At 40.4% G+C, this 15,671-nt stretch overlaps 1 protein-coding gene across 2 annotated transcripts in view; it reads left to right on the top strand.

Annotated features, from left to right (window-relative positions):
- Positions 1–15,671, top strand: part of UST (uronyl 2-sulfotransferase) — a 117,780-nt gene that overhangs the window by 31,442 nt on the left and 70,667 nt on the right. For both annotated transcript variants that reach the window (XM_082215301.1, XM_082215302.1), the window contains exon 2: positions 9,543–9,586. In XM_082215301.1, coding sequence (XP_082071427.1) covers positions 9,543–9,586 — 44 coding nt within the window. The remainder of the gene's footprint in view (positions 1–9,542; positions 9,587–15,671) is intronic.

Below are 15,671 nucleotides of genomic sequence, written 5' to 3'. Positions count from 1 at the left end.
ACTGGGCTACATTATTCATACTTTAGTACCCTCTCATCCAGATTACTGTAATAAATTCTATTTTGTGTTATCTATAAAGATGGTCTGGAAATGGCATCTAGTGTGGAATACTGCTGTTATAGTAATGGTTGGCATTTTCCTATGATATCACAAAACTTTTGTCCTGCAGGATCTGCACTGGCTGTCTATACATTACTGGACCCAATTCAAGGTGACGTTGCCAACATACAAATCTCCAAATGATTTGGGACCTAGTCCCATTTGTGGTGGTGTAAAGGGGAGTGAATGGTTTGTCTTTTATGAAAATGGAAAAATGTTGGGATTTCACCCTCTGTACTCCTTTCTCACATGAAATGGACAGAACAGGTTATGGACTAAGCACCTGTAGACATATTAAACACTATATCATTGAGTCATTTTGACCCCTGGCATCATAGGTGCATGTTTCTTCAGTTTCTTCAATAGTTTCAGAAGGAGTAGAGGCAAGTCCAAAAAAGTAAAATAGATTCATCATATTCATGGGTAGGTGAAACAATATATGGTCATACCATTTTATAGCAGAGGTCCACCTGGAACAAAGATTTGTGGAAGACTGACACAAATAGTTTGATTTCTTCCTACAGTGGTGTTGGTGTGCATTTGATCCCAACTATTGACAGAGGGTTAAAAAGTTAGGGGACCTTTATCAGATGGTAGTGCTATGTAGACTACTCATTAGGGTGCCTTCTCTTAACTTAAAAGGCAGTTATCTAGGAGCTGTTTAAGGTGGACAAGAGAGCCACTGTGTGCTTAGCATATGTGGCAAGGGGATGGGGGCATAGCATAGTAGCACAGGCGAATAAAAGCAGCTTCTTTAGCAAAGCTCAGCATTGGTTCAGTACTGACTAGGGCTGCCATACGTCCCGGACATAGCCAGCATATGGCAGTTGGAAACAGTCTCTGGCAGAAATGTATGGGAAAGTCAAGTACGCATGGCAACCCAAGTAGCAGATAGCTTAAAAACTTTATTTTGGGGGTGAGTTTTGTTGTTGTTTTTTGGAGGGGGAAACTCAACAACTTTGGCAAAACATTTGTGTCCGGATTTTCACATTTTGAAATATGGCAACCCTAATACTGACTTCATAGTAGCAGTACATTAGAGTGAAAACAAAACATGTGTTTGAGGATTACTTGCTTTCAACTTGCATTCATATATTTATCTTCTTCCCATGCATAGCTAAAAAGCATTCTGGTTTTAAATAGTCATAACAATGCTGGTAATTATTATAGATAAGACTAGCCCGGATATTTTTTGTAATTACCATGAAATGGAATGCATTTTTTCTCCACTGGATATATTTGTCTTGACTCACTAACTTGACTGACTATATCCAGATGATACTATCTGGCCTTCATTTGTCATCTTCATGATGCTGCTTTATTGCCAAATTAGAGAGACATGCAGTTTTCCTTATCTTCTCCCACTCTCTAGCTGTTTTATTAAAGCTCTTACTTTGGTGGTCTGGATAACATGCAGGAAAATAGAGGAAAGTTTTAACAGTGCGGTCCTATGCATATTTATTCAGAAGTAGGTCTTTGCTGTGTTCAGTGAGGTTTACTCCCTCATAAGTATTTGTTTGGATTGCAGCCTTCATCTGGATCCAGTATAATGAAGATACAGAAGTAGCAACTAATTTTTAAACACAAGCCTTCCAAGATTATTTGTTAAATTTTGTATTTGCACACAATTTTAAAATTGTGCATAAGGTAAAGGTAAAGGTACCCCTGCCCGAACGGGCCAGTCTTGACAGACTCTGGGGTTTGTGCGCCCATCTCACATCTATTGGCCGGGGGCCAGCGCTGTCCGGAGACACTTCCGGGTCACGTGGCCAGCGTGACAACGCTGCTCTGGCGAGCCAGAGCCGCACACGGAACGCCGTTTACCTTCCTGCTGGTAAGCGGTACCTATTTATCTACTTGCCCCCGGGGGTGCTTTCGAACTGCTAGGTTGGCAGGCGCTGGGACCGAGCAGCGGGAGCGCACCCCGCCGCGGGGATTCGAACCGCCGACCTTTCGATCGGCAAGCCCTAGGCGCTGAGGCTTTAGCCCACAGCGCCACCCGCGTCCCTAAAATTGTGCATAGCACTGTCAAATTAAAATGCCAGGGTACAGTCCCTAGAGCAGGTCCTCCAAATGTTATTGGACTAGAACTCACAAAACTTCCTGACCAAAAGAGGACCTCATAGTTGTGTGTGACCATTTTAAAAAACAAAACGGCAAGTATTAAAAAGTAGCAAGCAAATGCAATCACAGAAAGCAGGAGAAGAATCAGCAACAGATTCAGTCAGTTGGTCTGTCTAGTTCTATACTAGCAAAACTTGCTTTTATGGTCACCTGTACTGTGCTAGCCTTTGTATTTGGTTGAAGGATAAGGAACAAGGACCAGTGAGGTAGATGAAGTTGTATGTTAGTGCAAGTACTCTGGGAAGTGCACTTGACACCTTGGGGGGGGGGGTAGTATAGGATAAATCAGTGCAGGTATTGATTACAAGGAGATTGACTGGGCTGTCCTTGCCAGGCAAGATCCTGTCAAGGAGGCTTAGAATATGTAATCAGAGGAGGTGGGAGATACATGACTTGGCCACTCATATGCTATGGAAGCTGAAGGAACTGTATACTTTTAAGGAGGTAATGGTTGGGTAGGGCCTTCCTTTGTGGGGGGAAAGTCGATACCTCATTTCATTTGGAGAGGGTAATGGATGAAACTGCAGCTTATCAGTGGACACATTTCAAAGGGAGAGGAAGGCTAGCAAGCTATTTTATACTCTGTTTTGGTTTGTTATGCCTACTTAAAACTTGGCATGGTTAGTTTAAAAACATCTTTATATTTAAAGTACTTGAGCAGAGAGTCTGTTCTTCTCATCAAAATACATTACTTTATGGGAGGATACATCCAGATGACAAACTGTTAGAATAATTTGTTCTTTTTAAGAGCAATCTAAATTATTTAACTCTCTTCTACTCTTCATTTTTCCAATGGTTTTCTAGTCTTGATTATTTCAAAACAGACAGAAAAAGGAAACTCATACAAGCATGAATAGCGTACGTATGTGCCTCTCACACAGAACTCAAACAGAACAGAGGACTTGTGATGCAAAAAAGTCTGTTCAGTGGATGATGAGTATAATCCTAATTGATGAAGATAAAGTTTTGATGCCTGTTAGCAAATTTCCCATAAGTACATTACAAAGCTAATTGACTTTGTAGCAGAACATACTGAAATTAAAAGCCTGCCTCAGGAACATGGAAACTACCAAACCAGCAATAAAGAATGAAAAGTAATAGATATATAAGCAGCCCATAACAATTAAAAGCAATAGAGACTTTCCTTCTAGTAAGGATTAATTAACTCCTAGTTTAAAATCATATGGGATGCGGGTGGCACTGTGGTCTAAACCACAGAACCTAGGGCTTGCTGATCAGAAGGTCGGTGGTTTGAATCCCTGCGACGGGGTGAGCTCCCGTTGCTCGGTCCCTGCTCCTGTCAACCTAGCAGTTTGAAATAACATCAAAGTACAAGTAGATAAATAGGTACCGCTCCGGCGGGAAGGTAAACGGCATTTCTGTTCGCTGCTCTGGTTTCTCCAGAAGTGGCTTAGTCATGCTGGCCACATGACCCGGAAAAACTGTCTGCGGACAAACATCGGCTCCCTCAGCCAGTAAAGCGAGATGAGCGCCGCAACCTCAGAGTTGTTTGTGACTGTACTTAACTGTCAGGGGTCCCTTTACCTTTTAAAATCATACATCAGTCTGCTTGCTGTTTCTCAGTTAGGATGAGTGTAGAAGTAGAGACATTTTTCTGTTGGCAAAATGAATGTAGAGAGGTATAGGTTGAGTCTGGAGCTCTGCAATCGCTATGCAGCTGTCCTCTGCACTTTTCACCTCTTTTAAAAAGGACTGGATTATGCAAACTGCAGTATGTGAGATGAGTGTAAAGCCTGCACACAAGGGTTGTGCCATACGGAATACAAGGCCAAGAGCTTTGCTACATTGCACCAAGGGTTCATCTAGACCTGCAGCAAGATGGTTAACAAGATGGTTCTGAAAAGCCTATGAGAGGCATGATTGGAAAGGCATGAAGCTGTCCCCTATAGTGCTGTGAATGCACCCACAATGCAGAAGCAAGTATCCAGAGCCATGCTGCCATTGAATATGGAGCATTGATTTAGCCATAATGACTAACAGGTTTATCAATAACCATCCTGCCTGTTTTTTTCTTTAGGACCTTGTGGCAATGAACTATGGAAAATAATTGTACATTGTGTTAAGATGTGAGTGCTGTTCACTGTTTCACTTCCAGCACTAAGTCCAGCTAGAGTCTCAGAACAGAATATGAAGACTGGCTTCTGGGATGCATTCTGTCCAGGAGCTTGCCGCACAGGGGCTTTGGTGGCTGAGTGATGGCATTGGAAGGATTACAGCATAGCATAGGTTAGAATAGTGGCTGCCAGTGGCGTAGCGTGGGGGGTGCAGGGGGGGCCGGCCGCACCGGGCGCAACATCTGAGGGTTAGGGTTAGGGGGCGCAAATCCACGGGTTAGGGGGCGCAAATTACTTGCCTTGCCCCGGGTGCTGACAACCCATGCTACGCCACTGGTGGCTGCTCCTCAGAAGTCATGCACACTGCCTGGTTATATGCTCGTGATAGTTGAGCAGCTATATTCCAAATAAGTGGAGTTTCCTGTTAACAGTTAAGTTATGAATATTGGGGGGAAACAATCTCCAGAACAGAAAAGTGATTTCTCAAGGGAAGATATCTGAATCCCAAGTAACAAATTATGGCTCACAACTGTGCTTTTGTTAACATTAGAAATTGGTTGCCTAGAAAGGCCTTGTCTTGTCTAAAATATCGGGTGTGTCGATTTTGGTAAAGCTGCTCCCTAGCCAGGTTTGTAAAGATGCTGAGCAGTCACATTTTTATTGAGTTAATCGAGCATTGGCATAGGCAGATGGATCTAGCATAATCCATCTGTGTGTAGGACTTTTTAAAAAAGTTTTGTCCTACTGTCAGCAGTAGGAAATCTAGAGCTGAATTCAAGTGTATTTCAAAGCACTTATTAAACAAAAAGTAGCTTTCGGGTGTCTTTTGAAAAAAAGTTTATTTAATCCCTCTGCTCTTCCTGTGTGATTTCCAGGAGTCAAGACCAGAGGTCCCAAAAAAAGAGAATTTTTTTGACTCACTGCTGTGTGTGTGTGTGTGTGTGTGTGTGTGTGTGTGTGTGTAGGATTTATGTGGGGAATTGGGGAATGATATTGAGAAAAAACTACTGTGTTGTCCACAATTACATGGGGTTTGGGTTTCTCTCTCTCCTTACCATGTAATGATGCTTACTGTGACCTTAACAAAATTTATATACCACTGCTTGATTGTAGCAGTTTATAATAAATATTAAAATTATCAACAAAAAGTTAAAAATAAGCATTTAAAAACAATTGAAAGAAAAAGAAATTAAAGCATATCACTGCCTACGTGTCTGGATAGCCTTGCCTAAACAAAAATGTTTAAGCAGTTGTAGCCTTGAGATTACACACACACACACACACACGTACACGTATTTATGTACGTGTGTGTATGTGAGAGAGAGAGAATTAAGTGGTGGTGGTGGTGTTTTACCACATATTTTCTACATAGTGGTGGTTGCCAGCAACATATCCTGTGAGTGTCAATGTGCTGTGGCCCAGCAGATAATTTAGAATAGAAGCTATGCTTGCAGATTAACAGAATTAGGTTGTATAACCCTGACCTAGCAGCAACTTGTACATAAGAGCTGTACTGTGCACATAGTGTCTTGTTTACATTCTTAAAAATGGATATTCTGAAAAAATCCAAGGGAATAAAGGCAAGCAGCATTCATTTCTCCTTACCCGTTTCTGCTCACCGAAAAATGTGTGCACAAACTGAAATGCAAATCTGCTGTGGGAAGGCTGTATATAACTATAGTGAAGAAAAACTGAGGAAGGCAAGAAATACTTTTCTATAATAAGGGAGATGCTGAAGTTTAACATCTACTTAGAAGCTCTCCTCCCTATTGTTTAGTGTGGGATGCTTTTATTATCTCCACTGCATTTCTATAAGAGTACGCTTTCAATTTTTAAAAAACAAATACATCAAGGCACCAAGTAGCGGAACTCTTAAAAAAAAATTTAAATAAATATCCTATAAACATACTAAAAGTACAGATCCAGTATCACTGGGTTTGATCTGGACCTGCTCTGCTGTGGACAGAAGGGCTCATTCCATTTGCAAAAGTGATTCCAATCCCGCTGAGGTTCTCACTAGAAATGGGGGTGGTCTGCTGATTCCCCCCTTTCTCCTGCAGCCTCACCGCTTGTCCACCCCCAATGTCTGTGTGCCTCCCTGGCCTCTTATGTGAGGGGGAAGTGATGCAGACCTGCTTTCCATGAAATGTATGAAGGGAGATTATATGTACTCATACACTTGAATTATAGGTTTGCTGATTGATGGGCTAGGTAGCATCCCTGGAGGCTGGATTCAGTTCAGGGGCAAATATTTTAACTCAATATATTACACTATTTTTCTGCACATAGTATGTCTGCTGTTTACCTCATATATTTAACCTATAAGCAGGAAACAGTCCTTCATATAATGAAAGCTAACATTAAACCTATATTATGACACTATGCTGTTCTTCCTATGGCTACATGAAACACCACTGAAAGGCACAAATACTTATTTCATACGATTAAAAAAATCTCAGCATCCTAAGTTTGTGCCACATCTAAAAAACTATTTTCTTTATACGTGTAGACCAAAAGATCACTTGTTTTAACACAGAGTAAGGAATACTTGTCATGAAACTAAGAGAATGCTAGGATCATTCTTTTTATATCAATAGCTGCATTCTGCTGGCTGTCTTAATTACAGAGAGGGTTGCTTCTTCATACAGACTTCTCATTGTTAAGGAAAACTGGTATGTGCTAACAGCTGGATCATGGGGAAACTTAGGCTTTTGCTAATGTTGGAAAGAGGTGCTGTTAACATAAATTTAGCTCCACTGTCAGAACACGGGGCAGATAGAAGACACATAATATTCAGAGGCACACAATAAACCTATATTCCTTACTATGAACAATTTCTATATGTTACAAGTAAATGTAACTAATAATATATATGAATTTATCTTCACCTCTGCCTGAAAGTGGATGAAGTAAGCAGTCTGATACTTGTCCCCGAAATGAATTGGGCCCATCAAATGTTCAGAAAAAGTGCTTGAGTAGCCTGATTGACACAGGCCCTCTGCCACTTACTTGACTCTTCCTCAAGATGGGAAGACTCACAAGGGGGGGGGGCTGGTAGCAGGCGGCTGAGAGCTCCTAAGAATTATGTTGGAGCATCTTTTGCTACCTGAAGATTGATTGTGGTTTTGAACTACAAATACTGTGATCCCCTGTGGCAAAAGAGAAAGGGGGTGAAAAACAAAGTCTAAAAATAGCCTGAGGAGGAATTGAATGTTGCACTATGTAGAGATTGTTCTGCCAGAGTAAGCATTTCAGCTTGCCAGATGGAATGATCCTACCTCTCCCCCCCCCCCGCCCGCCCGACTTCCCAAAGATTTGTTTGTTTGTTTTTTGCAGGGAGTCCCATTGCACAAGCAGAAGTATTTGTGCTGGCTTCCACTGATGGGACTCATTAGTTGAATACCTTCCATAAAGATTTTTATTGTACAAATACAGCTCAGGAAGGTATGGCCTTCCTATTGTTAGAAGATTTTTATTTTTTTAAGAGTTATTTAAATACATTAATTGGCTTATCACAGTGTAAAATGCCTCTGTTCCATTTTTTTCTTTTAAAATACTGTGATTTTGCCAGACTTCTAACATTAATATTTTAAAATGTCTGTACGCATCCAGAATATACAATAGCTGTTGTAAATGTCATTTAGTTTACCTATTTTTGCAAAGTTCATGTATGTATTGTATGTGTTTTACAGGAGTTCTTTGTTTACTTCAAATAGCATTACTCTGGATTCAGCCTTGAAACCTTGGATTACAAGGTTATTTTTTTGGAATAGAGAAAAAGAATTCACCAGCTTAAATAACAAATACAGAACGAATTAGTCACACAAGGACAAGTGCTTACTATAAAATTGGAATAGAATGAAAGAGCTATTCCTTTCATGTCAATAATAATAGCTGATGCATTTTAAGCTTTGAAAAGAAGCCATGGTCTAGGGAAAAATTGTTCAAACCAATTCAGTTTAAAGTTCATTTAGAAATTATCAAGGTAACGTAAAAGCCATTAAAATCTCATCTTGTATACGATATATGGCATCTTTTATATGTGATTCCAGTGCATGGCATGCTTCTTGACCACAAAATACTTGCCACTGCTAATTTATTTTTCAAGTGTTATAAAAAGTTTGAAAACATTACATGTGCTTCAGAAAGTAGAATACCAACAGCTCTTGACAGATCATTAATGGCTCCCAGGAGGTTCCATGCACGTGAGCATTCACTCTATATCAGTCTCTTACTGAGACAATCTATGTGTTGTTGTTTAGTCGCTTAGTCGTGTCCGACTCTTTGTGACCCCATGGACCAGAGCACGCCAGGCACTCCTGTCTTCCACTGCCTCCCGCAGTTTGGTCAAACTCATGCTGGTAGCTTCGAGAACACTATCCAACCGTCTCGTCCTCTGTCGTCCCCTTCTCCTTGTGCCCTCCATCTTTCCCAACATCAGGGTCTTTTTCAGGGAGTCTTCTCTTCTCATGAGGTGGCCAAAGTATTGGAGCCTCAGCTTCACGATCTGTCCTTCCAGTGAGCACTCAGGGCTGATTTCCTTAAGAATGGAGAGGTTTGATCTTCTTGCAGTCCATGGGACTCTCAAGAGTCTCCTCCAGCACCATAACTCCAAAGCATCAATTCCTCGGCGATCAGCCTTCTTTTTGGTCCAGCTTTCACTTCCATACATCACTACTGGGAAAACCATAGCTTTTACTATACGGACCTTTGTTGGCAAGGTGATGTCTCTACTTTTTAATATGCTGTCTAGACCTAGACAATCCATGTACGGAACTATTAACTCTGTTTAAGGCTAAGGTCTTTTTGTGTACTCAGGTACCACTTCCAATGGTGGCCCTCATCATTTAGTGGTGTGGGTAGGGCTTGTCTGTAGCATATGTTAGTGGATTAGTTTTTCATGTGTTTCATTCATTGTTGTAAATTCCTGTTTTTAAATAGTTTTAATTTGCTGTATTTCACCTTGTTGAGTCAAGTTCAAGACTTTTCTCTTTTGTATAAAGCAGATGACAAATGAAATGATAATAGAAATTGCATTTGTCAGGTGTCTTATTTTTATTATCATTATTTGAGAAGTGCAGAGTTTCTTCAGACCTCTAACTTATCAGTTACAGAAATCCCTTTGCAAAGAAGGATTGTGTTTCTTTTAATTTTATACAAATCAGTGATTATCCGATGTACTTTACCTGCTTAATTTCTGACCCATTAAAATTTATTTTACATTTCACTTTTCTTTCTTTGTAGGAAATTCCACTTACTTGGATGACCATGGGCCACCCCCTCGTAAGGTGAGCTGCTTCTTATTTTCAGTTCAGCCAAAATTCTCTTGTAAGCTGCTATATTTGCACCAGGTTGGCTGGGTGTGCATTGGGCAGAAGGACAACTCTATCCCAGCCCTGCCAGCCTCTATTCATGGAGTGACAAGGAGATCCCCATTGCAGCTGCCATTCTCGCAAGCCGATGGATGTGCCACACATGGGAATCCAAGCAGCAGCAACATGCGGAAAGCCCCAAAACAAGGCATTCCAGGGAAAAGGCTTGGCTTACCAGAGATCTTCTGGATTCCAAATTAGCACAGTGATTTGCCTCTCCCACATTTCCCTGTCTTTTGTTTCAGCCAGCATGAGCAGCAGGGCTTGCATCTTTTGTGGTGGTCCTGCTGCTCCAGGAAGCCCACCACAGCCTGTCATGGGTTTAGATTACAGAAGTTATTTACATATGAAATAAATATCTCTGTGGAAAGTATGGTGATGCAAGCTCTTTCCCTTCTGAAAGGAAAGACACAAAAGGCAGCAGTAAAACTTGTTGATTTTCAGCTTCAATCTGGGATGGTTGTGAGCTTTTGAACAAGTTCCCTTAGTTCAGACTCCCCCTACCACCGACTCCTTCCAGTCCGATCTTGGCCCTATTATTCCCTTCACTTCTGCCATCACTTTCCAAACTTACCTTATTCATGATAAGAGACGCTGCAGGAAAAAGACCTCTAAGAAGTGGACAGATTGTGCCTAATGCTAGGTGTTCTTCCTTTGCCCCGGGGAACTCAAATGATTGTGAGCAGGAATTCGAGGTGGATCTATTCCAGATTGAGCAGATTTGGCTTACATATCAATAGTTTAGCCTAAAACAGTAAGGTGAATTCTGTATCTTCAAAAGAATTACATTATTGTATCATTTACATTGTATATGCACAGACTCTTTCTTGAGGGCTGGGGGTATGTGGGGATTATTTGAAACTGAAAAATAAAGAAGTTTAAAAGGGGGGGAGGGGGAGCAAAAAGGAAAGGAAAGAATTGCAAAGCTTTGTATTGTCTGAGTAATTTTCTCCTATTTAGACATATCTTCCAAATAGGGTAGTCAGACTTGGGGGCGGGGGGGGTTAGTTTCGTTTTAAAACTGCAAAACACATTGATCTTTAAACATCCATTAGCAAGAGCCTACTTGCATAAAATGGTCAGTGGGTGTGTTTGAAAATACTTGCCGCTCAAAATGTACCTTTTTTAAAAAAACAACAACCAACCAACTAAATAGAACATATATATCCAGGACTTTATCCCAGTATTATATGTCTCTGAACATTGTTACTTCTGATTAATTTATAAACATTAAAGGGTTGATGGGTAAGTTAAGTACAGTGGTACCTCGGTTTACGAACTTAATCCATTCCGGAAGTCCGTTCTTAAACCGAAACCGTTCTTAAACCAAGGCGCGCTTTCCCTAATGAGGCCTCCCGCTGCTGGTGCCCTTCCACCATTCGGATTCTGTTCTTAGACTGAGGTAAAGTTCGCAAACCGGGACACTTCCGGTTTTGCGGAGTTCGTAAACCGAACCGTTCGTAAACAGGGCTGTTCTTAAACTGAGGTACCACTGTACTGCTTTACAAAAAAAAAAAAATTATATATGCCTGCTTATTCTGAAAGCAATTCCCTAGTTGAATAGAGGTCACAACCTCTATCCGCAACTGCTGTGGCATCAGTGAATAAAGAATTGCACATTTCTGGCCATAAATTTGATCTTCTGGCTAAATCAGTGGTTTTGTCTTGGCTGCCACAATGTTTTCATGTCTGCTATAGCACTCAAGAGGGTTTTTTGCGTGTCACTGGGGAAAAGCACCATAAATCAGTGGTCAAATCTTTGGAATCTTGAGTGTTCTGAAAGGTAGCTCACATAAATGTTTGGTTTGATTTATTTTGTGTTTTGTATTGCCATCCCTGCCCCCTCCCAAACTAGAAGCTATCAATATAAGGAATGTTGTGTTTCAGTTTCAAATTTTCAATTCCCTTTTCTTTTACAACCTAATTTTTGTCAACATTCTCCTACAACTTTAAGAGAGTCTTGATTTGTAAACAACAACAAAAATCCAGGTCAGAACAGTAGTGATTGTTGTACCAAATGCTTCTACTATCCATTTTGGTCTTTTAAGACCAAATCCATCTAGCCTGCAAATTGGTGTGCTATAACTTTGATCTTCACAGTGTGAACCAGATGTTCTGAGATGCCAGAGTTTAAGAATCATGTTGAGCTGATGGCCCATGAAATGCAAAAAGAATTCTGCTCCTTGCCTCCCACTTAATCTGGCTGCTAATAGCCTACTGAACCATGCAAGAGGGTAGTGGGAAGTGCCAAGTGTCACTCTTAAGCTTTGAGACATTTCTCAAACGTTTGTGTAAAAAAAATTGTGAGAGCTGAAAAATGAGAGGAGATTATCCACATTAACTGCACAAGCAGAGGCACTTCTTCCCTTTTATTTTTATTTCCTTATTTACTCACTAAGTCAATTGTCTTACCATCTGTTGCCTCTGTTTCAGTTATAGGGGGGGAAATATATCAAGACCAAAATCCAGATAGGATTGCCCTAAAAGGTGTAAAAATAAATAACATTTAAAAATCTACCTGCAGATTGCCTTTTGTAATCTTGGCTTATAAATAACTGCTTGCCTATAGCAAGTCAACTAGGCACCAACTTTTCTGTAAACTGGGAGAGAACTAGCTCTTCCTGCCCCATACAGCACAATTCGATGCAGAAGAAGTGATCCCTGTGACTAGTGATAATAGTTTTGAGGGTTTGATTGCAAGATTGATATAAGCCACATTATTTTAAGACACTCAGCTTGATTCTGCATATTTTTACCAACATTTAACCTCTCACTAAGTTCAGTTTCCCTTGTTTTTAATAGGTTTACAAAGGATTACAGATGATCAGCACATACGATTGCTATGAAAGTGTAGTATTCAGTGTTCAATAAATGTTTTGATTGGGATCTACATCAATTAAAGAGTGTGGTGTTTATATCTTTTTCAAATATTTCCATACTTGGAGATCCATAAATGTAATCACCCAAACCAGCTACTACCTGATTCATCTTTATTTGATTACCACCTGTCCCCAGATGCCCAGCACAAAATGAGAGATACCTTACCTGTGATTGCTACATACGTTGCAGAGAATCTTGCTTCATGCAGAATGGGAGCAAGACTCCTACCTGTCTCCTGATTTCAGCAGTACACTCAAAGAACTTATTTTATTGTGGATCACTGTTTCATCTCATCAACATTTGGAAATATTTATTTGTTTAGGACCAAAATCCCAACATAGCATGAGATTCATCATCATCAAATTTATATGCCGCCCTTCTTTCAAAAATTAAAGGGCAGTTTACAACATAAAAACACAAAATAAAAAGGTAAAGGGACCCCTGACCATTAGGTCCAGTCGTGGCCGACTCTGGGGTTGAGGCGCTCATCTCGCTTTATTGGCTGAGGGAGCCGGTGTACAGCTTCCGGGTCATGTGGCCAGCATGACTAAGCTACTTCTGGCGAACCAGAGCAGCGCACGGAAACACCGTTTCCGCCGCAGCTGTACCTATTTATCTACTTGCACTTTAACGTGCTTTCGAACTGCTAGGTTGGCAGGAGCAGGGACCGAGCAACGGGAGCTCACCTCGTTGCGGGGATTCGAACCAACGACCTTCTGATCAGCAAGCCCTAGTCTCTGTGGTTTAAACCACAGCATAGCATTAATAACAAAAAAGAAAAATCCTTTGATTCACAGTGTGGATTTTAGGAGATGTGTGGAAGACAGAATATTTGCTATTTTTTTCTATTTTCTTTACTATTTTATTTATATCACCATGTTTCTGCCAAGGAACTCAGTGTGCCATGGATGGTTCTCCTCTACATTTTATTCTCATAGCACCCCTGTGAGGTAGGTTGGACTGAGAGACTGTGACTGGCCCATGCCATGACATGAGCTTCATAGCTGAGTGGGGTTTTGAACCGTGGTCTAACACTTTAACTGCTACACCCACACTATCACTCTGAATACTGTGAAGCAGCAGGAATCTCTCTCACTTCTGATGGTCTTCTACGCCTATCATGGAGCTTAAGGCTGACCTAACTCCTCCTCTGAAACTTTCAAGTGCGTTGGCCAACTTGAAATAAGAGTTGTATCAGTATCAACCTCAAATAATGTGGACCTTTTTAACTGTTAGTATTTATGATTGTTAAAATGCAGATCGCTTTGGGATGACTCGTGGGATTCATAAAGGAAATAAATAAATGATAACATCAAAACTGAACTAATTTTTATTATTTTTTGTAAAGATACATATTAGTTGAGTTGAGTAAACACTTTTTTCCTATCATCTCTGAATCCCTGGTGGTATTTGGTATTATGTTTTACCCCTCACTTTTTTGTTTTGTTTTGTTACGTAGCTTATCTGTAGTTAGTCTAATGGGCTCTGTTGTGGAAAGTCAGTTTTATAAAGGCATATGATATATCAGTGGAAATTACAGCATATTCTAAAAGAAAAGGAATCACTTCAAAAAGGATTGAGAGGGGTTAGAAGTAAATTTCTGTTAAAACTGATTATAACTTTATTGGAGAACTCTTTTGGAAATGGGTGGTGCTAGTAGGATTCTTGTAGCACACAGCAATCAGTGACTGGAATAAATTAAGCCAGTGAGTTTATACTAATGAATGGAGCTAGGCTACAAGTGCAATCAACTGTAAATGTTTCTATGCAAATTAGGCTTACATTTGGTAAGTGTCCAATAATGGCAACAGTTGTATCCTTTGAAATGTCCATTTGCTGAAAACAAGAAGACATTGCTGCCTAAGACAATATAAGTTTTTCAATCTGTAAAGTGGTGGAGAAGCAGGACACAAGCTTTGGATGTGTGTGCTAGGTTCGAACCCTCAAATTTCCAGTTAAAGGATGTCAGAAAGCACAGCTATCAAAGATCCCTGTTTGAGACCGTAAAGAACCACTGCAGGTGGAAAGGTGATACTGAACTACTGAGATGGATCAGGGATCTGACTTGGTATAGGCCAGGACCATCCCATCTGTTCCTATGATTCATAAACATGGATTTTCACAGAAAACTTACAAGGGGGATATTTGTAAGCTGATGAGAAATGATATTCACTCACTTGATAACCTCCTTTCTCTCCAGAGAGCAATTGCACTTTTTGGGAGGTTGGTTAAAGCCAAGGAAATGTACATACAGTACTTGAGATGCCAGATATAAAAACTTAGCCCATTTTTGGTTTTGTGTTCCGTAAGGATGATTTTGGTTTTCTATACTGTATGTCACATTGTAGAAATTGACTACTAATTGAGCCTAAATTAAATCATTTAAGCTTGCACAGTCCCAAATTGATCTGCATTACCTACTTTCCACCTTCTGTCTTAATATCCCCATTTCTGAAAATTAATTTGGGGGTGGGGCAGTGGAGAGGGCTTCCAATCCTACTCCTCAGTGTCCAGACCTTAGTCAGTTTAGGGTTTGGTGTTATGTTTGAGCTCTGCACTGTGACTAATCTTAACCACAGCCTGTTCAGTTAAACCTGCTTCATAACCTATAGTTTGAAATTGCCTTGTTTCAGTAACCATAGTTAAGATCAACTGCAGTTTGCCCCTGTTTGAACACAAAGAAAGGCCAAGGCAAAACAAAAGCAGGAATGAAAGCTTTAGATCTCCTTGCAGTGGCAGTGGAGGAAGCAGTGGGAGTAACTATGTTACTATATCTGTTTGGATTTAAGTAAACATATAATATTTAGATTTATAGTTGAATCCTATACATATCTTGTCCGAATGTTTCGGAAATGATGAAAAGAGTAAAAACATTTAAAGCAGCAGAGATGGCTCATGAGTAGGGAGATGAGAACTCTCTCACACCCTGGGGATGAAATAGGTCTGCAACATTCATTTTTCAGACAAGTCTAGTTGATTTTCATACGACTACAGCAGATTTAGGTGCTTAATGAAAGCTATGCTTCTTGCACAAATTGATATGCAAGTCTAGCCACATAAGTGAAGGATCCAACTAAATAAATTGCACAAAACAATTCAATTTAGCATCGACAGAATAGGA

Source organism: Podarcis vaucheri (assembly GCF_965113315.1).
Source record: "Podarcis vaucheri genome assembly, chromosome: 3".
NCBI lineage: Eukaryota > Metazoa > Chordata > Lepidosauria > Squamata > Lacertidae > Podarcis > Podarcis vaucheri.
Note: the sequence above shows the minus strand (reverse complement) of the source record. Positions and strands in the feature narration are given on the sequence as shown.